Source organism: Abramis brama, assembly GCF_963993115.1.
Source record: "Abramis brama genome assembly, chromosome: 17".
Lineage (NCBI taxonomy): Eukaryota > Metazoa > Chordata > Actinopteri > Cypriniformes > Leuciscidae > Abramis > Abramis brama.
Genome location: NC_139979.1, coordinates 30,467,549 through 30,492,530, shown reverse-complemented (window position 1 = coordinate 30,492,530; position 24,982 = coordinate 30,467,549). Strand labels below are relative to the sequence as shown.

At 37.8% G+C, this 24,982-nt stretch overlaps 2 protein-coding genes across 2 annotated transcripts in view; both read left to right on the top strand.

Annotated features, from left to right (window-relative positions):
• The window catches only part of macf1b (microtubule actin crosslinking factor 1b), a 57,821-nt gene extending 47,546 nt beyond the window's left edge, over positions 1-10,275 (top strand). Inside the window, exons 37-41 of the mRNA XM_084089581.1 lie at positions 365-439; positions 2,319-2,436; positions 6,171-6,337; positions 6,455-6,566; positions 7,914-10,275. Of these exons, the coding sequence (XP_083945707.1) occupies positions 365-439; positions 2,319-2,436; positions 6,171-6,337; positions 6,455-6,566; positions 7,914-7,939 (498 nt within the window). The 3' untranslated portion in view covers positions 7,940-10,275. The remainder of the gene's footprint in view (positions 1-364; positions 440-2,318; positions 2,437-6,170; positions 6,338-6,454; positions 6,567-7,913) is intronic.
• An 8,189-nt stretch (positions 10,276-18,464) lies between these two features.
• slc52a3-2b (solute carrier family 52 member 3-2b) lies at positions 18,465-24,965 on the top strand. Its single transcript, XM_084089586.1, has 4 exons — positions 18,465-18,845; positions 20,762-21,838; positions 22,825-22,948; positions 23,218-24,965. The coding sequence occupies exons 2-4, from the start codon at positions 20,808-20,810 to the stop codon at positions 23,428-23,430; spliced, it is 1,368 nt and encodes a 455-aa protein (XP_083945712.1). The 5' UTR covers positions 18,465-18,845; positions 20,762-20,807; the 3' UTR covers positions 23,431-24,965.
• Positions 24,966-24,982: the final 17 nt, after the last annotated feature.

Genomic DNA, 24,982 nt, shown 5'->3' with positions numbered 1-24,982 from the left:
TGATTCATATGGATTAGTTTTACTATCTATTAATGAACTTTATGAAGCGTCACAGTGGTAGTTGCTTTGACTGACTATGGAGGGTGTTTTGAATATGGACAAAAGTCTTACAGGTTTGGAACAACATGAGGGTAATTTTTGGGTGAACTATCTCTTTAAGTTTATTTTTTTTACAACACTGACAGACATTTTTTCTTGTTTTAAGCGTAAACTCAGTTTATATTTTAATTATCAAACAAGACTTACTATCTCAAGTAAATGTATCTTGATTTAATGTATGAAAATATTTTTTTTTTTCCAGTGCATTCTTATCATCTACATTGAGTTTTTCTGTAATATGACTAACAAAAACACAATTTTGCAGGTGAGTCGTCAGGTCTCTCAGTGCAACTGTCCAAAGAGATTTCAAGTCGAGCAAATTAGCGCAAACCGCTATAGGGTGAGTAGAAATCGATTCTAGTTTTTTGCTAGTTTCAGCCCGATGCAGTTTTCATTTTCATGTCCTGCGTCAAGTTGTTTACATAGCAAATACATTGGCGCCCATTTGTTCGCCCATAGCGCCCATGCATGTACACTTTGTCCCGTAGATCAGGGGTCCCCAACCCCCGGGCCGCGGACCGGTACCGGTCCGTGGGACATTTGGTACCGGGCCGCACAGAAATAATAAATAACTTGCAGTATTTTCCGGACTATAAGTCGCTCCGGAGTATAAGTCGGATCAGTCAAAAAATGCGCCATGAAGAAGAAAAAACATATATAGCCTAAGTCGCACTGGACTATAAGTCGCATTTATTTAGAAATTTATTTTACCCAAAAAAATAATAATAAATGTTACAGACAGGACAGTTCTCCATTATAGACGTGAGCGCTCTGAAAGCGGCACTGAAAGACTGCACTGAAAGACTGCTTTAAAACTTTCACAGAGACCTCAAACAGAAAGCACAAAGCCTGTTTTTAAATTTAATTTCTTTTTGTATTAATTGTATCTTAATTTTAATCAATGTTTCATCAACCAATTGTCTGGATTTAATAAATAAGAAGTAAATATATTAAAAAATAGATAATCACGACATGGAGGCGCCGGTGCGTGAGCTGCAGCTGGTCTCATAAATTAACCGAAACTCAGTGATAAGGTAGCCTACTTGCCTCACAGACCTGAGACATATATAGAAAGCTTGAAATGTCTACTTTTAAACAGAACAATTCAAAACGAAAGAAAACAGACTGTTCTCTGCTTATGTAGGCCTAATCCGTATGAAGTGTGCATTTCTCTCTGGCGCGTTCACTACTGTGAAGATCACCTTCATCTTTCCAGCCGACACTGACATAACAAAAACTGGTTTATTAGTAAACAATTAAAATGTCTCCTGCTATATTTTACATATTCATAATCATTAATTTTGCCGGTTCGTTGTGACAGCTTTTAGGTGCTTTATTGGCAGCGCCACCGTTACATGAACGCATCAGCACCGAAAACATGGAGATTTTTTTATTTTGGGGGCATTTTGTTTGTGTTCAGGCTTTCTCAGTTGTCTTTCGGCGCGATGTTACGAGGACGCTGCTAATAAAGTTGCGAGTAGGCCTACACATTGGATTCACGTTTATTATTATATTTTAAAAATACCCCAGTTTTTATGCCGGTCGTATAATTTTATTTTGTTGTATTTATCCGCCACACCTTAAAGGCCGGTCCGTGAAAATGTTGTCTGATATTAAACTGGTCCGTGGCGCAAAAAATATTGGGGACCGCTGCCGTAGATGGTCTGCTGCTTTAGCCTCGCGCACGAGCAGATCCGTTTCCTCTCTGGAGAATCGTTCAGTTTTTCCGCTTGCAAACTCGGCGAATAAATAGCGAATCCGCCATGGCGTGAGCACAACTGGCTTTTAAAGGGAATGGGAGATGAGACTCTGATTGGTTTATTTCACGTTACACCCAAAACACACCCATTACTCATTAAGAGAATAGGAACAACCCTTTTAGACCATGCGCCGGGAGCGCCGACCATTTTTCCCGTCGTTAAACTAGCAAAAGTGGATTCGGACACACCCTCAGTGCACTTGCGCCGTGCACTTTAGACCATGCACTTAGATCGTTAAAATAGGGCCCATAGTCTTGGATGATCCAATTACACCTGATGGTAACGTGTCTCAAAAGTGTCTTCTGTGGCCACTTGAGGGACGGATCTCTGATTTCATGACTACATACATCACTTACTACATCAAATTGTATGGTCACTGTTTACACTGTATTTAGTTCTCAAAACACACAGCTACATGCTTGCCATGTGATTTTCATTCAAATCTGTGATTTTCACTAGTTTGGAGACTCTCAGCAGTTGCGGATGGTTCGTATTCTCCGAAGCAGTCTGATGGTTCGAGTTGGTGGTGGATGGACGGCATTAGATGAGTTTCTGGTGAAGAATGACCCCTGTAGAGGTGAATAACTTGCATTAATTCAAAATCTGCATATCATAGATCAAATCAGTAGAGGACAATGTAGGAAACTCAGAAGTGAAGACCAGGAGATTCGGTTGTATCATCAGCAGAATTCTTTACTGAAAACGCGCTGTTGGTATAGCTGCAGTCATCAAGTCTAACTAAGGCAGTGCACAATGTAGTTTCAGACAGATTTTAGGAGGCAGTGTTTATATAAGGAACTCCCGCACACTATCTTAACTTGCAATTTAATTTTTATTAATGTACAACGTTTCGGTCACATGACCTTCATCAGGAATAAACAAATGTTAAAATACATCTCTTTTAAGATAAACACATGACCAATTAACAGAGCTCCATCTGTAAATAATTAAGCTCATTGGGAATACATAATCAGCCACATCATACACAATTACATAATGATAGTTACAACAATCAGTAAAGGTCCCCCTATAGGCTAACAAGATCATCTAAAAACACATAATCAACACATAGTCATCAAACAGCATCAAATTGTAATTCTAAACAGTTACAACACTCAGTCAGGCTCCATGGCCACTCAAACTCATTGTGAATACATAGTAGGATAGAAACACCACGTCAAACAAATTAATTGCATCATTATAACATTACATTAAATAATGCTTCATCGTTCAGGGTATGAACGATGAAGCATGATTGAATGTAATGTTAAAATGATGCAATTATTTTGTTTGACGTGGTGTTTCTATCCTACTATGTATTCACAATGGCCCTCATTTATCATTCTTGCGTAGAAACGGGCGTATATGTTGGCGTAAGATTATGCTTACACTCCTCTCACCGCCTGATTTATGAAGCTGTGCGTACCTTTGAAATCCAGGTGTACGCAATACCTGCCCTTGATAAATGCCGCGGCTGAAAACGATCGTCATTAGAATAACACGCCCCTATATATTCAAGTCTCCGCTTCCCCCACGCCCTCATTTTACGCCATGGACACACGGAAGACGGCAAAGAAGCGAAACTTGGATGAGCAAATTACCTATCACAATGCATTATTTTACAGCACGTGTTTTGAAACAATTAGCATTTCATTTCGTATCACGTCACATGTATTGGGGTGTACAATAGTGATGATGATGTGATGTGGAGTACCATTCATTCACATTAATAATTGCATGACCATTTGTAATATTCTTATTATTCTTATTATGATTTTTATTATTAATGACGCTTATTGTTATTTAGAAGAAGAATGTCGTTATTATTATTATTTGTATTATTATTATTATTATTATTTAAAAGAAGAAGAATGTCGTTTTTATTATTTTGTCAGTCTGAAAAAAATGTTGGTCACTGAAAGCCTTTCATTACTGAACCCAGTCCGTGCGTGCGCACCTGCCGGGCCTAACCCTGGCCTAACCATCGTTTCAAAGAATAGTACAACGGCGAGCGCGTCGAGTATAAACAACTCTTCCGTTTGGGGAGGTGCGCGCGCAGTCTGCGGAGACTCGCGCTGCGGAGCCAGGCGAAAGTATAAACAAGGCTTGAAACGTCAGGTAAAGCGCACAGGCTCGCAACTGAAGGAATACATATGCCTACAAATCAAATGCTTTCGTAAAGTCACACAAATTAAACCCTGAAGTCCATGTTGCACAAAAATAAACACTGAAGTTTATAATTACTATGCTGGTTTTTTTTTTTACAGTGGGTCATAATATATCATATCTTTTAGTTTGTCAGTGCGTTTTGTGGTGTTAGGAATTGTTTTTCTGCGCATTTCCGCACTAACTCAAAACGTGCGTACACCACCTCCTGAGCTGGCGTAGGATTTGAGCGTGCCGTACGCCAACGTCCATATTGATAAATCTCAAAGTCACCGTGGTTTTGGGTGTACGCCAGGTGTACGCTGGAAATTTGGTGTACGCACTTTTGATAAATGAGGGCCAATGAGTTTGAGTGACTATGTGTTGATTATGTGTTTTTAGATGATCTTGTTAGCCTATAGGGGGATCTTTACTGATTGTTGTAACTATCATTATGTAATTGTGTATGATGTGGCTGATTATGTATTCCCAATGAGCTTAATTATTTACAGATGGAGCTCTGTTAATTGGTCATGTGTTTATCTTAAAAGAGATGTATTTTAACATTTGTTTATTCCTGATGAAGGTCGTGTGACCGAAACGTTGTACATTAATAAAAATTAAATTGCAAGTTAAGATAGTGTGCGGGAGTTCCTTATATATTGTAACGTCCTATCTGGCCTCATTATCCAACGCACCTATCACTTACAGGTGTGCGATGGAGTTCGTGCACTAGGAGGCAGTGTTTAGAAATGGAGACAAAGCATCTGGGTGATGACCTTAAACAAAGCAAATGAAGTATCCAGGTATAGGAACCCGCCCCAGGCTCTTGAGTGTTACCAGTCCTAATCCAATCAGCAAAACTATTCAAAGAATGGGACAGTGGCTCCAAGAGCCATTAAAGACAAAGGGTGAGAGTTTCAGTAATCTGACTCATTTGGCGTACAATAAAGAGAACAGGACTAGCAGGAACCTCTTGCTAAAATCTTTGCTTAACCGAATCATTCATCTGATGTCATCATCTTTACCTTAAATGCTAAATACAATCTACTTCCCCTTAGTTTTTCATGTGATGTTATGTAAGGATGTAAGATTAACAACACATTCTTAAATTTGTAATTCCACAACAACCAATATATGGCCGAGACAATATTCTTAACAGCACTGGCTGATTTCATCTCCCGTTCGGTTGCTTTGGCTAATTACAAACCTGTGCACCTCTAACTCATGAATGTTGTGTGATGATCAGCCAATGAGACCCAAGCATTCTGGAAAGTCTTGCTATTTTCTTAGATTTCAAATGATGTAATAAGTAATTGTTCGCTATTAATATCATATTCATTGTGTACTGTATAATTACTTTTTCCCATGCTTTTGTAGGGGCACAGACTTTTCCGTCACTACTTTCTTCACAGTGTTTACTTTTTTAATAATATTAGTGAAGAAAAACAAGGAGAAGTTGCTACTATAAAACAAACTAAAGCACATACAGTACCATTCAAACGTTTGGGGTTGGTAAAAGAAGTCTCTTCTGCTCACGGAGTCTATATTTAGTTGATCAAAAGAACAGTAAAACAGTAATATTATGAAATATTATTACTATTTAAAATAACTGTTTTCTAGTTGAATATATAGTAAAATGTAATTTATTCCTGTGATCAAAGCTGAATTTTCAGCATCATTACTCCAGCCTTCAGTGTCACATGATCCTTCAGAAATCATTCTAATATAAGGATTTGATGCTCAAGAAACATTTCTCATTATTGTGAATGTTGAAAACATTGAAACCATGACACATTTTCATGATTCTTTAATGAATAGAAAGTTCAATAAACAGCATTTATTTGAAATAGATTTTATTTTATTTTTGTAATTATGTAAAAGTCTTAACTGACACTGCTGATAAATAGAATGTATTCTTGCTACAAAAGTATTGATTTCTTTCAAGAAACTAAATCTTATTGACACCAAACCTCTGAATGGTAGTGGATTTATTATGTATTTTAAAGTTAAAGTTCTTGGCACTGCCTATTGAAGAACCCATGTCAACCACCACAAATGAGTAATTCATAAACATATAGCCAAATCTCTGAAATAAATCAGCATCACTATCAGCTTCTGAAAGAAACACTGACACGCATCATTTCCCCGGTTCTTCTCACACAGTAAAGGGACGCACAAACCTGAAGATCAAGGAGAAGTATCTCTCTCCAGACGCGTTCGAGGCATCGGGTCGCAGAGGGAGTGCTAAAGGCCTGACTGTCAGCAGATCCAACTCCAGCCTGAGTTTATACAGCAGCGCTTCGGCTCCCAGCAGCCCACTGACACGCAAGGTACACCAGACAACCGCTAACTCACTGCATTCTCCGCAACAATACTAAAACATTGTAGGGCTCCTAATGTCATAGGATTTATTTTTCTGAAGTCACTCTGTTTTTGTCCTGACACAGGCATTGCTACGCAGAAGTTTCTCTGGCGAGAGGTGTATTCGACCCAGGAGCTCTATTGCTGCACTGGGGAGCGACCATTTCTGTGCCGACATTGACTCACCTTCACATTCAGGTTAAAGTCGGGTTTAAACTCAGCTCTGTCGCAGTGTGTGTTTGCCATACATACAGTATGCATTTGTTTTCCGGTATAAATATCTAAATGCAAAATATTAAGGCTTGTTTTGGATTATTCTTTAAGAAATCTGGTAAGAAAATACAGTTCAAAACAGTTGAAAAAATACACTACCATTCAATAGTGGTCAGTAGTGTTCGGTTAGTAAATAATTACATCTTCAACAGTTTAATCAGATTACTGTACTAATTACTCTCTCTAAAATGTATTGGATTACTTATTAGTTAGTAATTACTTACTTTATCTAAAACCCCAGATAAACCTCGACCAGCTGAAGAATACGATGATAGACATGAAACTCAACCTCTTTCAAATAAACAATATAGTTACATAATTTATTTTTGAACTCACCAAAGTGTGTAAATGGAGAAGGTTGCATTAAAAACATATATTTTAACATTAGCATTAGCAATTAACATTTTGATGTTAAATCCACTATTTATTTATTTTTAATAGTTATTCTACACAGTATTTAATGAAATTACATCAGAAGTAACTGTAAGAGTAATCCTTTACTTTACTTTGTCAGTGGAAAAGTAATCAGATTACTTTGTAATTAATTACACCCAACACTGGTGGTCAGTAATATTTTTTTATATTTTTGAAATAATTCTCTTCTGCTCACCAAGGCTGCATTTATTTGTTCAAAGATTTTGTAAAAACAGTAATATTGTGCAATATTATCACAATTTAAAAGAGTTTTATGTGAATATATTTTAAAATGTAATTTATTCCTGTGATCAAAGCTGAATTTTCAGCATTATTACTCAAGTCTTCAGTGTCACATGATCCTTCAGAAATCACTCTAATATGGAAACTATTAGTCATTGCTCATTAAGAATGGACCCTTTTCACATTTCCGAGGTTCTCAGAAGTGGAAGTGGAAGTAAAAGGAAAAATAAACCACAACTTTCCAAAAGTGTGAAGAAATACAGAGAGATAGATAACAGCAGTCAGAAGAGAGAATGATGTGAAATTTGCTGTCACTCCCTCAGCCATTGCATTAGAAACACTCACACATCAGTGTTAATTCGTTTTTGGTATTTACTGCCAAGGAAATATAACACAAAGTATAACGTTACAAATGAAAAAATGGACACATGTAAAACTTTATTACATTTGCGATGTTGACAGTCTGTGAAAAGGGTCCATTGGATTTCCTTTCCGTGTGAATCCTGTTTTTACTGTCTAAATGTTTTTTCACCTTGTAAACTTCTGCGACCTGCCTATTTATTTTTATCCTTGTATTAGTACATTATGAATAATTTTGTGATTTGTTTTCTGTAGAAGAGACAGAAAGACCGCCAACATGACCACATCTTGTCCCACACCATGAGATCAACCACAGACAGACAGGCAGGCGTTCCTTACTGTTCTGAACCCCAGGATGGACAGAAAACCACCCCAGCAGGCCTCAGATCAGTGAACACATTAGGACAGTTTGCTCATCACATGAGCTCCTCTGCACTAGTGCTCTGAGGTGTGTTACACCATCAGTTTCCTATCATAACATGCCTTGATTTGTTACCTTCACAGACTTTGTTTTTACAAAATGAACTCCCCTGCTGTCCAACGTGTTGTCTCCTCCTTTGTCGCGGCTTGTGACTCTGCTTTGAGTGTAATGAGAGACTGCTAGAATGTTTTGCATGGGTTTTGAACAGCACGATGTCCATAGTCTCTGAGAGCAATAGTTTGTGTAGTGCTTTACACAACATACATGCGCTGAGGTCTTTATTTTCTGTAGTTGCTCGCTGTTGGGGCAAATGTTTAATCTTACCCTGCATCCTCAAGAGTAAAATCACTGCCTTTTATTAGTTTCACATAAAGACACCCCACAGTTAGTGATGCAAAATACAAACCAAAAACAAACAGCTGTCTGTTGTCTTATGGTTTAGGCTTTATGATAAGCACTGCTTTGGGGGTCGATGTTATTGTTCTGTGTAACTGTGGCTATTATATCCTCAGGTTTCAAGTGCTAGAATACTTAAGGGTCTAGAGCATGAATTTAAAGACCACATGAAATATACTCATATGCCCCTCTAATATCACCTGACACCATAAGCAACAGCAAGTAAATAATAGTTCACGGTGGTGGTGGTAATGCTACTCAAAGTTTAAACTAAATTTGTACAGTCAATATTCTTATTATATTTGAAAAAATAAAAACTGCCTTGATTCTTTAACTAAAGGCTTTAATACTAGTACTTTTATCCAGATTTTTGAAAATCAGAAAATCGCGTTGTGTATGATGGGCACAGACTCAGATTCAGTCTTTGATTTCGTCCATTCAGAGGATATCAAACATGTTTTGAGCTGGTTTTAGAACACACATTGTTTTCATTTGTCACGCCTCTCCTTGCAATGAAACGCATGAAAGTTTCTGTGTAAAAGTCTGGTAGTGATCCTCAGTGATTTAGTGTATGATACCTAGGCTCTGTTTACACCTGGTATTAAGATGCGTTTTGGTCGATCGGATCCAATTGGTCGAAAATCCAGAGTTTCCTACTGATAATTATGACTTGGTGGTGTAAATACAATCATTCCAACATGACTTGAATGCAAGACATGAAAAAAAACTGCACTCGTTGAGTCATTTCATGAGGTCTTTAAATACTTGATTGTTTCTATTGTGAGCTTTGAGTCTGTTTAGGAATGTCCTTTAGCATTTGATTGTGTTTACCACATATTTCACGTCCCAGTGTCTGTAAAATGTATATTAGTATATTTCCAGTATATATACACCTATAGAGTATTTGTTTTTTGTTTTGATCTCCCCTAAAAATTTCTTTTTTGGTTTTGTACTATCATGCCACCAGTTGAAATAACTTCCTTTGAGGATATGAAAGTGTAGGTCTCAATGAGATTACATGACATAAAACCCTACCGCAAATGCTCCTTTATCAGTGCCGGCTTATTTTTGACTTTTATTTGAGCCAAACAAAACCACATTGATATGACCTGCTTTTCTATTGTGTCCTGCTCAGGGCAAAGTCTGCTGTATTCATTATTTGCCTTAAACCTACTTGTGAATTGTCATGGGTTGAATTCTTATACCATTATACCAAGTGTTATGGATGTAGCATTTGATTCAAATTACATATCAAATATGTGTGTCTTTTAATTTTGTGCATATGCAGTTCGTTTCTCTTAATTTTCGGAGAGTTAAAATGGGTTTTGAGAGTTCAGGATTACAGCATTTGAGTTATTTCTTGGCAGGTGAAATGACAGTGTTTTATTGCCATGTCTAACCTGGCAGTGATTGATTATTATCTATGCAAAATCCATTTGACACTCAAAATCCATTTCATTTCCTTGATTATTCATGTTCAGCTTATAAATGCTGGTTTATATAATCCATTTCTTGAACACTAGAAAGAGATCCTCTTCTGCTATGCACCTGCTATTATTGTACTGTAAATCTCTGAGCCTGTAAATAATGGTAGCATTATTGCTTATTTTCTGTACGTTTCTGATCTTGTAAAATAAGGTTACATACTGTAGAATTTGTGTTCAGCACTGCATTACTTTAGGGCCTAGTTGTGGAGTGACACTAATTATGACATTTCTTGTGATTACAAATCTGTTCAAATAAAATGTTTTATAGAATGTTGTGTATAAAATGTCTATAAACTGCTTTGTACATTTTTGCAAAATGCAGCACTCGAAGAAACGTTTGTTACACTTTATTTTAACATGTCCTTGTAACAGTGTAATTATACATTTAAAGGAATAGTTCACTTAAAAATGAAAATTCTGTCATCATTTACTCACCCTCAAGTTGTTTCAAACCTGTATGACTTTCTTTCTTCTGCTGAACACAAAAGAAGATATTTGGAAAAATGTCAGTAACCACACAGTTGATGGACCCCATTGACTTAGTATTTTTGGTTACCGACATTCTTCAAAATATCTTCTTATGTGTTCAGCAGAAGAAAGAAACTCATACAGGTTTGGATCAACTTGAGGGTGAGTAAATGATGACAGAATTTTAATTTTGGGGTGAACTATCCCTTTAAGGAAGGTTACTAATACATTTATCTCTCTAAATACAAAAAAAGAAAAGAAAATGAAGTGAAATTAGAAAGGTGAAATGAAGAAATGACATGAAGATACACATATTCAGATGTGTTTACCCACCTCACAGGGAACGTTCTGGCAAGGTTCTCTCAAAGTTATGAAAAAAACATTCTTTAAGTAACATTAACAGAACATTTTTTAAAAGTTATCTGGCATTTAATAGTGTTCTCAATGTTAGCACATTTTTCACAAATTAAAAAATTAGCACAAATGTTAACATTCAGAAAAAACATACATATATCTTAATGGGAACATTAGTAAAATAGAACATATTTTTGTTAGCTGGGTAGACAACTAGGGTTGCAAGTTCCTCTTCAGTCGGTCAGTCAGCGCCACGTCGAGACCGACGAATAGGAATCTCGCTAGAGAGGCCAATCTACTTCGAGTGAAACTAAACGAGCCAATGCACAGCGCGGCAGCGGGGTCGACTTTTCTCTCTCTCTTTCTGTCTTTTTGTGTTTATGTTTGTCACTGAGCAAAACAAAAAGGCTGTTCTTACAGCTGGTACGGTGTGCCAAGAGCGCTGAAAAGCCGTTTTTACGTCTGGTAAGATCGCTGTGAGAGAGAGACAGTGCACGACAGGCTGCACACTTCCCTGTCTGTGTTCGCGGCGACCGTTCCCCTTGCGTGCTTCAGCACCAAGGAGAGCAGTCCCCTGAAAGAGCTTATATGGGTGGAGCGCGTCTTTTTAAAGATGTCACTCTGCCTGTGTGTTTTTGGATGTTTGTTCCATGTTCCATGTTTGTCTCTTATCCTGCCGACTACGCCAAATTGCAGCTATTTCAGCATATCACGACCACATAGATGGCAAAACAGTAGAAAAGCACCACCTGGTCGTCAGGTTCCTTAGGGAGGCGAAACGGTTAAACTCTCCTCGACCCCCCTCCATACCCTCTTGGGACCTTTCCCTGGTGCTCCGAGTACACCAGGATGCTCCCTTTGAGCCTTTGCAATCAGCAGAGTTAAAGCTTCTCTCCATGGAGACTTTGCTGCTGGTTGCACTGGCATCTGTCAAGAGGGTAGGGGACCTGCAGGCATTTTTGGTCGACGAATTGTGCCTATAGTTCAGGCCGGGTGACAACCAGAGACCCCAGCCTGGCTATGTGCCCAAGGTTCCTACCACTCCCTTCAGGGACCAGATGGTGAACCTGCAAGCACTGCCCCTGGAGGAGGCAGACCCAGCCCTGGCTTTGCTCTGTCCTGTCTGCACTCTGCGTCTGTACGTGGACAGAACTTAAAGTCTCAGGACCTCAGACCAGCTCTTTGTCTCAAGGCTGTTTCCAAGCAGAGGATGGCACACTGGATAGTGGATGCCATCGCCTTGGCTTACCACGTGCCCTGCCCGCTCAGGTTGCATGCTCACTCCACGAGAGGCATTGCATCCTCCTGGGTGCTGACATGTGGCTCCTCGCTAACAGATATCTGTAGAACTGTGGGCTGGGCGACACCTAACACGTTCGCTAGATATTATAGCCTATGTGTAGAGCCAGTCTCCTTCCGTGTTCTCACCCTAAACGGGTAGAAGCACTGAGAGGCCCGGCTCTGTCAGTTTGCTGCACCCTACTGTGCACCCTTATTGCTCCAGAGTGAAAAACATGTTAAGTCCTCCAACACCCTAGGCCCAGACATGGCAGAGCGTCTGGTGCCAGGCCTTTATCGGTTGAATCCTTGAGAACCGGGTCTAGGCTGGGTCCCATGTGTGACCCTGCAGGGATCCCATATGTGTATTTCTTTCACGGCTGCTCCTAAACAGAAGCCTGTGTCTTTCCCTTGGGCTAAGTCACCCAGTATTCCTATGCAGTACAACCTTCGGGTTAGTTCATATGTATATCTCCACATAACTCCTTCAGGGAAGAATGTGGGTTCCGCAGCGTTCTCCTTCCTAACAGAAAGGGCACGCTTTCCCAGTGTTATCCAAGAATCTCACTGTATGGGTTATCACGGAACAACAGTGACAGATATATTCTGTGTAAGCCCTCTCCTATCGTCCTTCCAGGCAAGAAGGGGCAAGAGGCTTGCACAGGGCGCTGGATGGGGTGCAGCAGCTGTGGCCCTTTGGTAGAGATTCCTATTCGTTGGTCTCAACGTGGCGTCGACCGACCGACTGAAGAGGAACGTCTAGGTTACATATGGTAACCCTCGTTCCCTCAAGGAGGGAACGGAGACACCACGTCCCGTCGCCACATCTGCTGCGGCACATCTGCTCATTATATACCCACGCTGCGTGGCTGAACAGCTGATGCAAATGATTGCACGCCAATGTGCATGGGCTCGTTTAGTTTCACTCGAAGTATATTGGCCTCTCTAGCGAGATTCCTATTGGTCGGTCTCGACATGGCGTCTCCATTCCCTCCTTCAGGGAACGAGGGTTACCATATGTAACCTAGACGTTTCCTTTATCTTTACTGAATCCATTAAGAGCTGCTGTCTGTTTGACAGATTGCTAATGTTCCTGTCTAGTTCATTACATTATTTAAAGTAAACCATTTTAATGCATTTAATGACATTGTAATATTTACGCACCAAAGTTATGCACTAATTCTGCTGTGTCTGACACAAGGCTGTTTTAGGTTTTTGGGAATTGTTTCTTCTGAACTTATCTTCTCTAGCCTCAACATTCCTTGTGTTCTAACAAACTCCAAACACTGCGGGCTATTGATTTCTACTTGATAACATTCAAGGGTATTAAAAATGCTGACAACTCTCGCTGTGAGGCCTTGGAAAAGCCAATCTGAACAAGTAACCATGGAGCTGGACTCTTGGCAGAGGTGAAGATAGAAATTAAGTTCACTGCCAGAACACATCAGTGTAAAGGAACTTTCCATGTATCAACAGAATAATTAAAAGAAATCAACATACAGTACATACAATTTTGGGGGAAAAAAGTTAAAGTTGACATGAAACAGAAGTTGCAATATTATTTTCTTCCCTATTGTGGCATTTTCTTGGCTTCTCAAACAAGAACAAATGTAGGGCAGGCTTGATTTTGTCCATTGGGAATTGGATGGTTGTGGATTGCTATTGGTGGATCTCATGTGAGTGACAGGTTACCCCACCCTCATCATCAGAGAAGAGATGTCTCTGCAAGAGGGAGGGGAAGTTATTTTGATTCAAGATTATGGATTGAAAAAAAAAACAACGGAAAAATCATTTACAATAAATACTGCAATATGCAATAAAAGGGGTCAATTTTGATTTCATGGTCAATTTTAAATTATGAAAAAAGTTCCTTCAAAGTTTCAAGAACCTTCAATCTAACAGCCTTTCATAAACAATGACCACTTCCATCAGGCTCCAAATACACCATTAAAATATCATATGACTTATACTAAGATCCAAGTCTTCATATATCATGCAATATTGAACAGACTGAACCTAGCTCACTGAAAACCTTTTCCTCTGCCAAAGTTCTCAGATCTCATTTGTGATGGTGTTCAGATTTAAAAATGGCCCATTAACACATGATGCAGGGTTTGACATTATAGAGCTACACTAGATGCCTTCAGGTGATGACATACAGTAGAGCACACTACTGAGATAGACTAGTTTTTGGTCCAAGACATGGTTACTATGATGAACTGCTATTGTATTAAAAAGGTTTGCATGAAGGGTTGACAGAGATTCATATGGGTTTGGAATGACATGAAGGTGAGTAAATGACAGGATTTTCATACTGAGTGAACTATTTCTTCAAGCAAACTTTCCTTTTGTCATTGTGAAATCTGTTGAACAAAAAGTGCTCAGTCCTGCCTCTTGAAACGAAGCGTCTGACACACTCCCTCCTGCTTTACTCTCGTCTTACTCTCGTCTATCTGATAGCAGCAATTCAGCTCTTCCCTTCATCCAGAGCGTTGACTCTCACTGTCTAATAGATTGAAGAATACAGCAATTAAAATAACGGGTGAGTGTGCGCTGTCAGGAATGATTTCATCCTCCATAGTCTGCATTGATGTGACACGTTTTGCATTAGTTATTTTCTGTTGTAGAAAAGCTCTTTGCCGATTTCTGTGGCTTATTCACTTACCAGATGCTTTGTAGAGAAACAATGTCAAGTTATTTCATTATTTTTATTCAGTTACTTGGAAATCATTCAGACAAATCTACATAATTGCTAAAAAAAATTTAACTTAAATGTTCAGGTCAGCATGTTGGTAAAGACTGCAGTCTTCAACGTATCATTTGAGAGAACATTTTCTCAAGTATTGAGAAAAATCAAGTATTATTTATTTTTTTAAATAATTTGAGTACAGTAGTGGCAAAAAGTGATGTCCGGTCTAGGAAAATTTACATCTTCATGCTCTCTTTAAATATTGTTAAAAATGTGTTAAAGAAAGTTGTGTTTGGAGTTGATTGTTTTATCCTGGTTGTTATACAAAGAAATTATGAACATGCAAAACAAGAGAGAACCAACAAAATATTAATAACTGATTATGTTGTAGTCAATGTATGCTTTTTCCTGTGAGCTTTTTGTTTTTCTATAAAACATTTTTACATAGTAAAATAATTATTTGGCCTTTTTTGCCAAATAATGTTGTCAGATCAATACTTTAACCAAGTTTAGTGTTTTGTTCCTTCCTCATATTTTAAATATACATTTAAATATTTAAAATATAAAAAATATATAAAATATTTCCCTCATATTTTGATGGTTAAATTGAACTTGTAGGGCCATTAAAAACAAATTTCCCACCAGACATCACTTTTAGTAGCCACTATTGCACTTTTTACAGCTGTGATCTTTATTTACGTGTATTCATTCACTTTTATCTAACAAATGATAATAATACAAGAATAAAGTTACAAATATGAAAATAAGGCAGAAGCAATGCGAGGAAATTATATTAAAAGTAGTGCTACCATACCAGACTAGTGCAAAATGCAAAAGGATAGTTAGCTTTCTATAGAAAAGCTTTCTGTCCTCCGAATGAATAATATAACATTTATGAGTTATCCTCAAGAGTAACAGAGCACCAGTCAGTGATCAGTGCAGTTCTACTCTAACATAATTGTTTCATAAACTTTAGAATGACAGCCAAGCCTTTTCTTTCCCCTTTGCTATTTTTGTTTCCAAATGCCAGGAGTTTCTCAGAGCTTCTAAATAATATTGTGCTTCCCATGTGTGTAGGTTCCCACTGTGTGACAATAAAGGCTTTCAGGATCTCATTAAGCTTCATCTATCTATAAATTACAGAAACGTCTGTCTGTCTGTGTGTCTGTGTGTCTGTCTGTCTGTGTGTGTCTGTGTGTCTGTCTGTCTGTCTGTGTGTGTGTGTCTGTTAACCGCATATCTTTCGAACCATTAGTCCGATGGATTTCAAATTCGACAGGTGTCTTGCCACGGTCACGAGTAAGTGCAGTGCCAAGTTTGACGTTGTTTGGATGAGAAATGCAAAAGATATTGTTAAATATATCATTTTTAGAAGGTTGTGGTTTAAAAATAAACATTCTGACATAAACACTCAGTCAGCTACACTGTTTACTTCTGAATATTATAGTTTGGTTCCAGAACGTGATAAATCCATTTTGATTCATTTGAGTAAAAATGTGTTTTCTTTACCAAGAAAGTGGCAAGATGAAAGCCACTATTTTGTTTCAAACTTTCACATAGCATCTTTAGGTTATAATAACAAAAAAAATTCAAATCCAGATTTTGATTTTCAAAGACTTATTATAAAAACGGATTATTTTTTCCCAAAAATGCAATAAATTCATGACACTTTTTTTTCCAAAATGCAATTAATCCATTGAATCAATATAAAAGTTATTTTTTATCATATTGAAACTGTTGAAATCAGCCATCGCTAAGAAATATCTCCTGAACTTTTTTGAAGGCGATCAGCTCACAAAAACTGATTTTGCACGGGCACTTTGCACTGCTCCCTGAATAGATGCGCTTATTCATTTGTGGATGTTAACTGAATCTGTAAGTCAGCTATGCTGTTTACTTCTGAATATTATATTTCATTCTGGTGCACTTAAAGTTATCGCTACTGTGTAATAGTAGCCTATGCTATTCACCAACTAAACATATCCTATTCAATGCGTTCACAGTCTCTTTCACGGCCATCATTTGTAGTAGCCTATTCACAAACTGTTTCCTCAAGCATAGCGTTTTCTCAGAGTTCACTGTGTGCTTTCTACCATGCACAAATAAAAATGTCACTGAACTTTTGCTGTGTAATTGTAACAATGAGCACTCAAACACTAAACCAACAATTACTAAAAACACACTCAAAAACTGATTTTGCACGGGCATTTTGCACTAGTACAATAAATGAACTGTATTTAAAGCCTCACTTGACACTTGACTTGAGTAACATGATGACAAGAGCCAGTTTAAACCACAGCCCACAGCAATCAACATAACTATCAGAAATAATGAAATATGTAGTTTAAAAGACATAGAAAGAGCTCTTATGTGTACAGTTATTGTGTTTATTATTGTAATGAAAGGAACAGAAGATTTTAGATTAGAAGTTGACAAATTGGGTGACAAGATTTTGATACTGTGAAATGAAATTTTAATGCATTTAATTCATTTAGCCACCAGAGATGTGTTATTTATTTATTTTAGAAGTGCTTTAAGAAGGCATCGATTTTTTAACTACATTGATTTTTCACCACTGTTATCCCAAAGGTGTCAGTATTCAAGCCAGTACTCTGACACACTTGAAAGTTTTATGATCCTGGGATATATCCTGTAAAGTATCATACATATTTAGATCTGTAATGATACAACATAATGATACATCTGAAAAAAAACATCAGCATTTAATGGAATGGCTTTTGTTGTACAAATGACATAAAAATCTTATTTTAAGAGAAAAATTATCACATATTTACACACATTTATAACAATTTTGAGATGTTGCAGTTTGTCTTTCACTGAGAACTAAGAAAAAATTAAATGTCAAATAAAAAAGGAGTTAGTAATGGTGCAGGCAGTGACCGTGTGCCCTTGAGAAAGAAGTAGGCTATTACACTTCAGCATACTTTTGAAAAGTGTATTTATTACGGAGATTGCAATTTAAATAAACATGTATTGTTTAAATTTTTATTAAATGCAATTAGCTGAACTTAGTGCTTTTTTGCTTTATATGTAATTTCATAGTTCTGTTGTCTTTGAAATATGGTTCAAAGCATTTATGGTAAACTAAAATATACTTTAATGTAATAATCCTTTATATCATGCAATTAAATATAGTTGTAATTACACATTTGTAATGGTGAAGTTGGAATTTAGCATAATATATCAACTTTAAATGTAACATCAAATAAAACACTACAGTTAATTAATCAGGTATTTTGCAAGTGATTTAAGTATGTTAGTCAACACATCAAAACACGTGTACTTTAAATCATGACAAAAGATTATTGATTTTAAAATGTGTATATAGTTAAATTGCACTTTTTTGTTGTTGTTTTTGTCAGTATTTTAAGAAACAGCAATGAATGTGTTTTAAATTTTGAAGTAGCCTACACTAGTGCACATTACAATTCAATTTACATTACAAATGCAATTAAGTGCACTTCTTTTTCTCAAGGGTTGTGTGGCTTTGTCAAGCCGAGGGACTCAAATTATAAATGTGTTCCTCCCAAAACTGTTGCTATGATACATGTTATAATAAAAGATTGTGAGCTGCTCTTGTATGGGGTTTAACCCGTATTTAGTAAAAAATACTTTTAATTGTTGGTAGAGTGAGTTTACAGCAAGGGTTAAAGAATCGTTTCAATGTCAGTTCAGCCTCTGTCATGTAATAAGATACACTTCCTGTTTCCGATCAACGTCAAGGTTGTTATGAGAGAGAGAGAGAGAGAGAGAGAGAGAGAGAGAGAGAGAGAGAGAGAGAGAGAGAGAGGGGGAGGAGGGGTCAGTTGCATCATGCTTACTTGCCTTCCTTCCCTGTTCTCTCCGTCGGTCAGTTGAGCACATGGTCTTGAATGTTTGCCCACTGGGATAAAGGACCCCAAGTTCACACAGCTCGCGCATGCGCGGTCTTATTCCCCATCAGGTGAGTTAATATAAGAGTAAGAGAGAGAGAGAGAGAGCCAAGGAGCAGGAGCGAGACAAACAGAGCTCAAACTCACGCTGAAGGCTGTTCAAACTGCTGCCAGAATGTACTGAAACCTCAGGAGAATCAGGTGGGATGTATGTGTGTATCTTTGTGTTTAAACATGAGTGTGTTTTTGGTAAACCAATGAACCAGAAAAAGATTCAAGGGCATTGGAGAGTTCATTGCCACTGGTATGAACACAAACTGGTTATTATGAATGTGATTAATTGATTATACAGTCAGGTAGAAGGAACCGGTTATGTCATAAAACAAGAAAGGTGATCACAGTGAATATACAGAAGTGATTACAGGAACTGTTGGTGTAGTATTAGGTGTAGTGAGTGAGTTTATAAGTAATCTGTGTTGCTGTTCCGCTTCAGACTGAGTTTGAATGGGAAAGGTCATGTGACATCTCTGATGCAAACTGTGATTTCCTTAACCCTTTACAATAAGGTTCATTAGTTAACATAAACTAACAATGAACTGCACCTATACAGCATTTATTAATCTTTGTTAATATTAATTTCAACATTTACTAATACTTTATTAAAATTTTGTTAACATTAGTTAATGCACTGTGAACTAGCATGAACTAACAATGAACAGCTGTATTTTTATTAACTAACGTTTATTGTCTAATCTTGCTCACTTTCCAGCAGTTTAGATCCAGCCCTAATTAATATCCCACCAAGAGGGGAATTTGCATAAGACTGTTCACACACACACAGCCGCATACCATATGCCACACACACTCTCCATAGACCACATGTTGATTGTTGCAGTGCAGTCACCTCTCTGTCAGACAGCAGTTCAAATGTCAGTACTTTGAACTTTATATACTGTAGAAAGACTGATATTGTTTTGTTTTTAGTATTGGCCAAGTGCTGGTACTTTTGACCTACACAAGTATAATTATTTTTTTTTTTTCATCTATACCAGAGATCATCAATTGTTTTTCAGCCCAAGACCTCTTAGTAAAAATCAAGAGACTGTGAAGGAACCCCGCTGTTGCATATTATAAAAATGTATGTTTTAACATACTTAGCCTTTAAAAGCCATCCAAATTACTTGTCATATACATGTACATTAGATTTTTGTATTTCTTCTTATAATGTGAGAAGGAAATTTAGTTTAGCTTCATATCTAAATTTGGTTACATTTAACTAAATATTGCATTTTTTGTTAAACCTAATGGGATAGTTCACCCTAAAATGAGAGTGCACGTCATACAGAGAATAATACATTAAATAATACATTAAAGTAACAATAATACATTATTTTCAATAAACTATTTATTTTCAATTTCTATTTGTTTTTCACCAAACCCTATCTTATACCCCCAGGGCACTTCATTCTGTGATACTTTTGCGTCTTTTTTTTTAAAAAAAAGCTTGATTCTGGTCGCTATTCACTGCTATTACATGATCGAGCCCGTAAAAGAGAGAAGGGTGTACGGTACGCCATTAGAACAACACCAGGGTGAGTAAATGACTTCATTTTAGGGTGAACTATCCCTTTACGTCTATGCAGGGCTCGACAATAAGGACTGCTGATGAATGACTACTCTTTCGCATCTTCTTGCACTTGAACGGACAAATACACACACAATAATGTCAAAATGCTGGTCTTGGTGAGCATCCTCGTAAACACGGTTGGTTATATCTTAAGTGAACGTAAACAGTTGAGGAAGAAAAAGCATGTGTCAGTAATAGTATATTGGAGTCTTGAAGTGACGGCAGCCTAATATTCCTGCTGCTGTCTGTGTCATTAATGTTAAACACCTCAACCAGCTAATCAAGGTCTTCCGAATCTCTTACTGTGTCTCATTTTAAAGGCTGCGTCCTCTGGAGGTCTGGAGGTATTTCAGTAACCATTATAAAATTGACCGTTATTCCTAGTGAAGCATAAGTTGTTGTAATTCATTTATGACTTCTGACATCAAAACAGAGCTTGAAATGGGGCTGTTGTAAAACTAATCACTTTACCTGTACTCCCATCTTTCAGATAACCTTTAAAAACCAGTTGCCTTTTGGACATCAGTGCCTTCATCATGTCACTGTTCACACATGTTTTGGCGTGCCTTTTTGGCATTGGATCATGGGTGGCCATTAACGGGATGTGGGTGGAGCTACCTCTGATTGTCCATGTCATTCCTGAGGGTTGGTACCTGCCCTCCTATCTCACAATAATTATCCAGATGGCCAACATTGGCCCTCTCTTCATCACGCTCATGCACCGCTTCAGACCGGGCGTGCTGGACGAGCGGCCCGTTATCTACACGATTGTGACGGTCGGTGTGGTGGCCACTTCACTCCTGGCTTTCCTCTGGAACCGCACGCTTACTATTAGAGATGTCAAACATAGTGCTGCCTTACTGTCCCTTAGCTTCCTACTGTCTGTTGTGGACTGCACCTCATCCGTCACCTTTCTACCCTTCATGATGCGTCTGCAGCCTCGGTATCTCACCACCTACTTCATTGGAGAAGGTCTGAGTGGTCTGGTCCCAGCGCTGGTGGCTCTTATCCAAGGTGTAGGGGTAGTCCACTGTAAAAATGCAAGTGCTAATGCAAATTTTAGCATGGAGAACTCATCCTCGGGCTTCGATGGAGAACTACAGGCACACTACCAGCCGGCCAACTTCTCCGCTCAGGTTTTCTTCCTTTTCCTCAGTGCGATGATGATGGTGTGCCTGGGTGCTTTCCTGTTACTCAATTTCCACCCAGCTGTGGAACGGGAACACAAGAGCAAAGGTTATATTGATGATTCTCAGCGGGTGGAGAAGATTGATATAAGTCAATCCCCGAACAGTGAAACTCCAGAACAGACACCCATGCTGGATTTCCCAGAAGGCCCAGTGATAAAGCGACACAGCTCGTTTGGAAAAGGAACCTACAGCAGAACAGAGCTGGTGTTCATTTTTGTAGTTCTGGCCTGGGTCAATGCATTGACCAATGCAGTCCTGCCCTCAGTCCAGTCATACTCATGTTTGCCGTATGGAAATCAAGCCTATCATCTTGCAACCACTTTGTCCTCAGTTGCGAATCCAGTGGCATGCTTCATTGCCTTGTTTGTCCCAATCAGGTGAGAATTGTTTACTCTTGCTTACTAAAAAAACTAAAACCTTATTTTATTCTTCCCGGCATGTGCCTGAGCATCAAACTTTTCACCTGCGACATCTTATTTTCATTAATACTTTGAGAATCACATTCATATGACGAAACCGACCAATATTTAAATCTCTTAATATAATACCAACCAGTATTTAAATCTATTAATTGCCTTTGAACGCTGATGAGTCACCGATCCACTGATTTATATGCTAGACGACATTATAAACACAGTATAGATCTAAAGTCTGGAGGATCACTTGCATCATTGTTATATATCGTCATTTTGCCCAGCCCTAAAAACTGCTCTATGGTAATGCACTAAGGGTATGTTTACGCGACAATGATGTACTAAATACGAAAAAACACACGGGTTTGCAAAAACGACTAAAAATGCTGTGTGCAAAAACTGTATCGTTTTCAAAAACTTTCAAAAAGGGCGCTCTCTTCACTAAGTCTGCGTTCCACTCCCAATTTGTATGCCCTTCACTCGCTAAATCCCAATTTATACTTTTGTGTCGAACTCACGGCTTCGCTACGTCGTAGACTGTGTGTATCACGCATAGCCTATGGCGTACCCTGACGTGAACCTCTCCAAAAATGTAACACGCGTCAATTCTTTGCGGACCGCAAGCGCTGTGATTGGTCTGCTAGATCCCCTCCCTCGGGTTTCACATGCTCCCTCTGCATGTGTAATTGCACGTCAACGACGCAGAAGTATAAATGAAAACCGACGCATAGAGGATACGGCGTAGCTCCGACGCAGCATTTACTACTGATCACAGATCTGTACGTCACTCATAAGCTGTGCATAAAAATAATAATCGCAATAAGAGATTTCATGTTAATTGGGATTAATCGTGCAGCCCTAAAATTCAACTATTCTATTTCCAAGAAATGTTTGACTGGCTGACATGCTTTTATTATACAAATTCATCCAACTACGTAAATATGTCCAAGGTCTCTGGTGCTGATGGCGGTTCTGACAGTGACGGGCACAGGGTTTGGAGCGTATATAATGGCCATGGCAGCACTAAGCCCATGCCCTCTGCTGATCGATCATGACCTCGGAGCAGCGCTCATTGTAAGGTTCTCACACACACATGCACACCATTGGTGGTAGTTGTTCCATGTTTAGACCTGTAAATGTGACTGTAAAGTAAATTTACTGGCACTGGCATTTACCTTGTTTAAAGGAGTTCAAAAGGGCATCTAATTGTATGTTAGAACTCTTACAACATTTGTTATGAATGCATCACTACAGTGCACAGTACTACATATTTCAGCACAAATGTAATTTGAGGGCAACAGCATCACATAATCTCTATTTTCTCTTTCTCCCTTGATCTTTAGGTCATAACCTGGGTCATATTTGTCCTCACTCTGTCCTATGTGAAGGTGATTATTGGAGTGATCCTGCGAGATGAAGGCCACAGCGCCCTCGTGTGGTGTGGAGCTGTGGTGCAGCTGGGCTCTATGTTAGGTGCCCTGACAATGTTCCCTTTGGTTAGTGTTTATGGACTTTTCCAGTCAGGAGATCCCTGTAATACCAAGTGTCCTCACTAAAAGCAAGCATTATTTGTAAAGTGCTTAAGTGAGTAAAGTGAATCAATGCCACACAAGGCTGAATAATACACAAATGTTTGGCCACACACATTTTTCCATTATACCCTATTGTCTATTTTTTTTTACATTTACAAAACCCAGCTACTGTATTGTTCCAACAACTTTTAGTTGTCATTTAGTTCATAGTACTGTTACATCATGACAAAACAAGCTTTATAATCTGCTGTAATATCTGGCACTCGCTTACAGTTACAGTTTAACTTGTCAATTACTACATTTTTGTTTTATTTAAATGTTATACTTGATATGTGGTATTTTTAATATCTCAATGAAGTCTGAGGTCATGTTTTTTTTAAAGAACTGGAGAATATTTATGATTTTAAGACATGTAAGGCCTTGACAATCCTTTTTTCTTTTCTTTTTTTTTTACAAGACTTTAGTTTAGGAAAAAAATAAATCTTTGTTCTCTAAGAATTATGTAATTGTGTTGTTGTTATTTCTGTGAAATATTTTATATTTGTTTAACTGATATACGTCTGTCACATTATTAAAACTTAAATCAAAGAAAACCATCATGTAATCAACTTATCTGGTATATTTTAGTACAGAGGTTCTCAAGTATGTGAAATTTTGATAGGCATGTATGAAAATATTTATTATGAAGGAAAAGTGAGCCTAAATACATATACCATACCATATCAGCAAATGTGACATGAATTTCTATTTCCATAAATCATCATCTGATCATCTGAATCATTTGATATAGCTCTAATTATATTACATTTTCTCCAAAAGAAGCTTTACATAGACTAGAAAACCCAAGTGAACAAGCCAATAGTGATAATGGCCCATAAACACTCCCAAAGTTGTAAAGAGCAAGACAGTTTAAATCTTAACCTTCCTTCTCTGTTAAATTTTGGACAAAAACACTCACAAACAAAAAACAGCTGGCTATATATGTTATTTAATTATTTATAGGCTATACGTTATGTTATTATAATGAATTAATTATTATTGTATGATAATTTGTAAGAAAAAGAAAATAACGCCACTTGATCCTATTTTCTGAAGTACTGATGCAAAACGTCTGATCACGCTTGTAATAGAAAACCTGTTATTACTATCTTAGCGCACATTAGTTGTTACATGAAAACATTAGTTTTTTTTTTGTATGCCTTATTGTATGAACTAGACTGGACGTAAATTAATAATAAGGCTATCCTATTTTGCGGCGGTGTTTTCAGTTTTGTACCTCTTTGAATTAAAATACTTGAAATGGGGTGGAGTAGAAGAAGGAGCTGATGGTGGTTATTGATTATTAATTTAAACTGATTGTCATGTTTACTATTGGCGTTACAACGACCCTACTGTTACCTCGGTTGGTTGTAACATCATCATGTGTTAAAACTAAAAGTTATCGCCTACTATTACGTACTTGACTACTAGTATCTAATAATAAGTCTATACTTTTAGAAACACATTTTTTGTTCACGAACCAAACAGATCCTGCCCTTACCAAGATGGCCGCATTTCCGGGTCGTAAATTTCACTG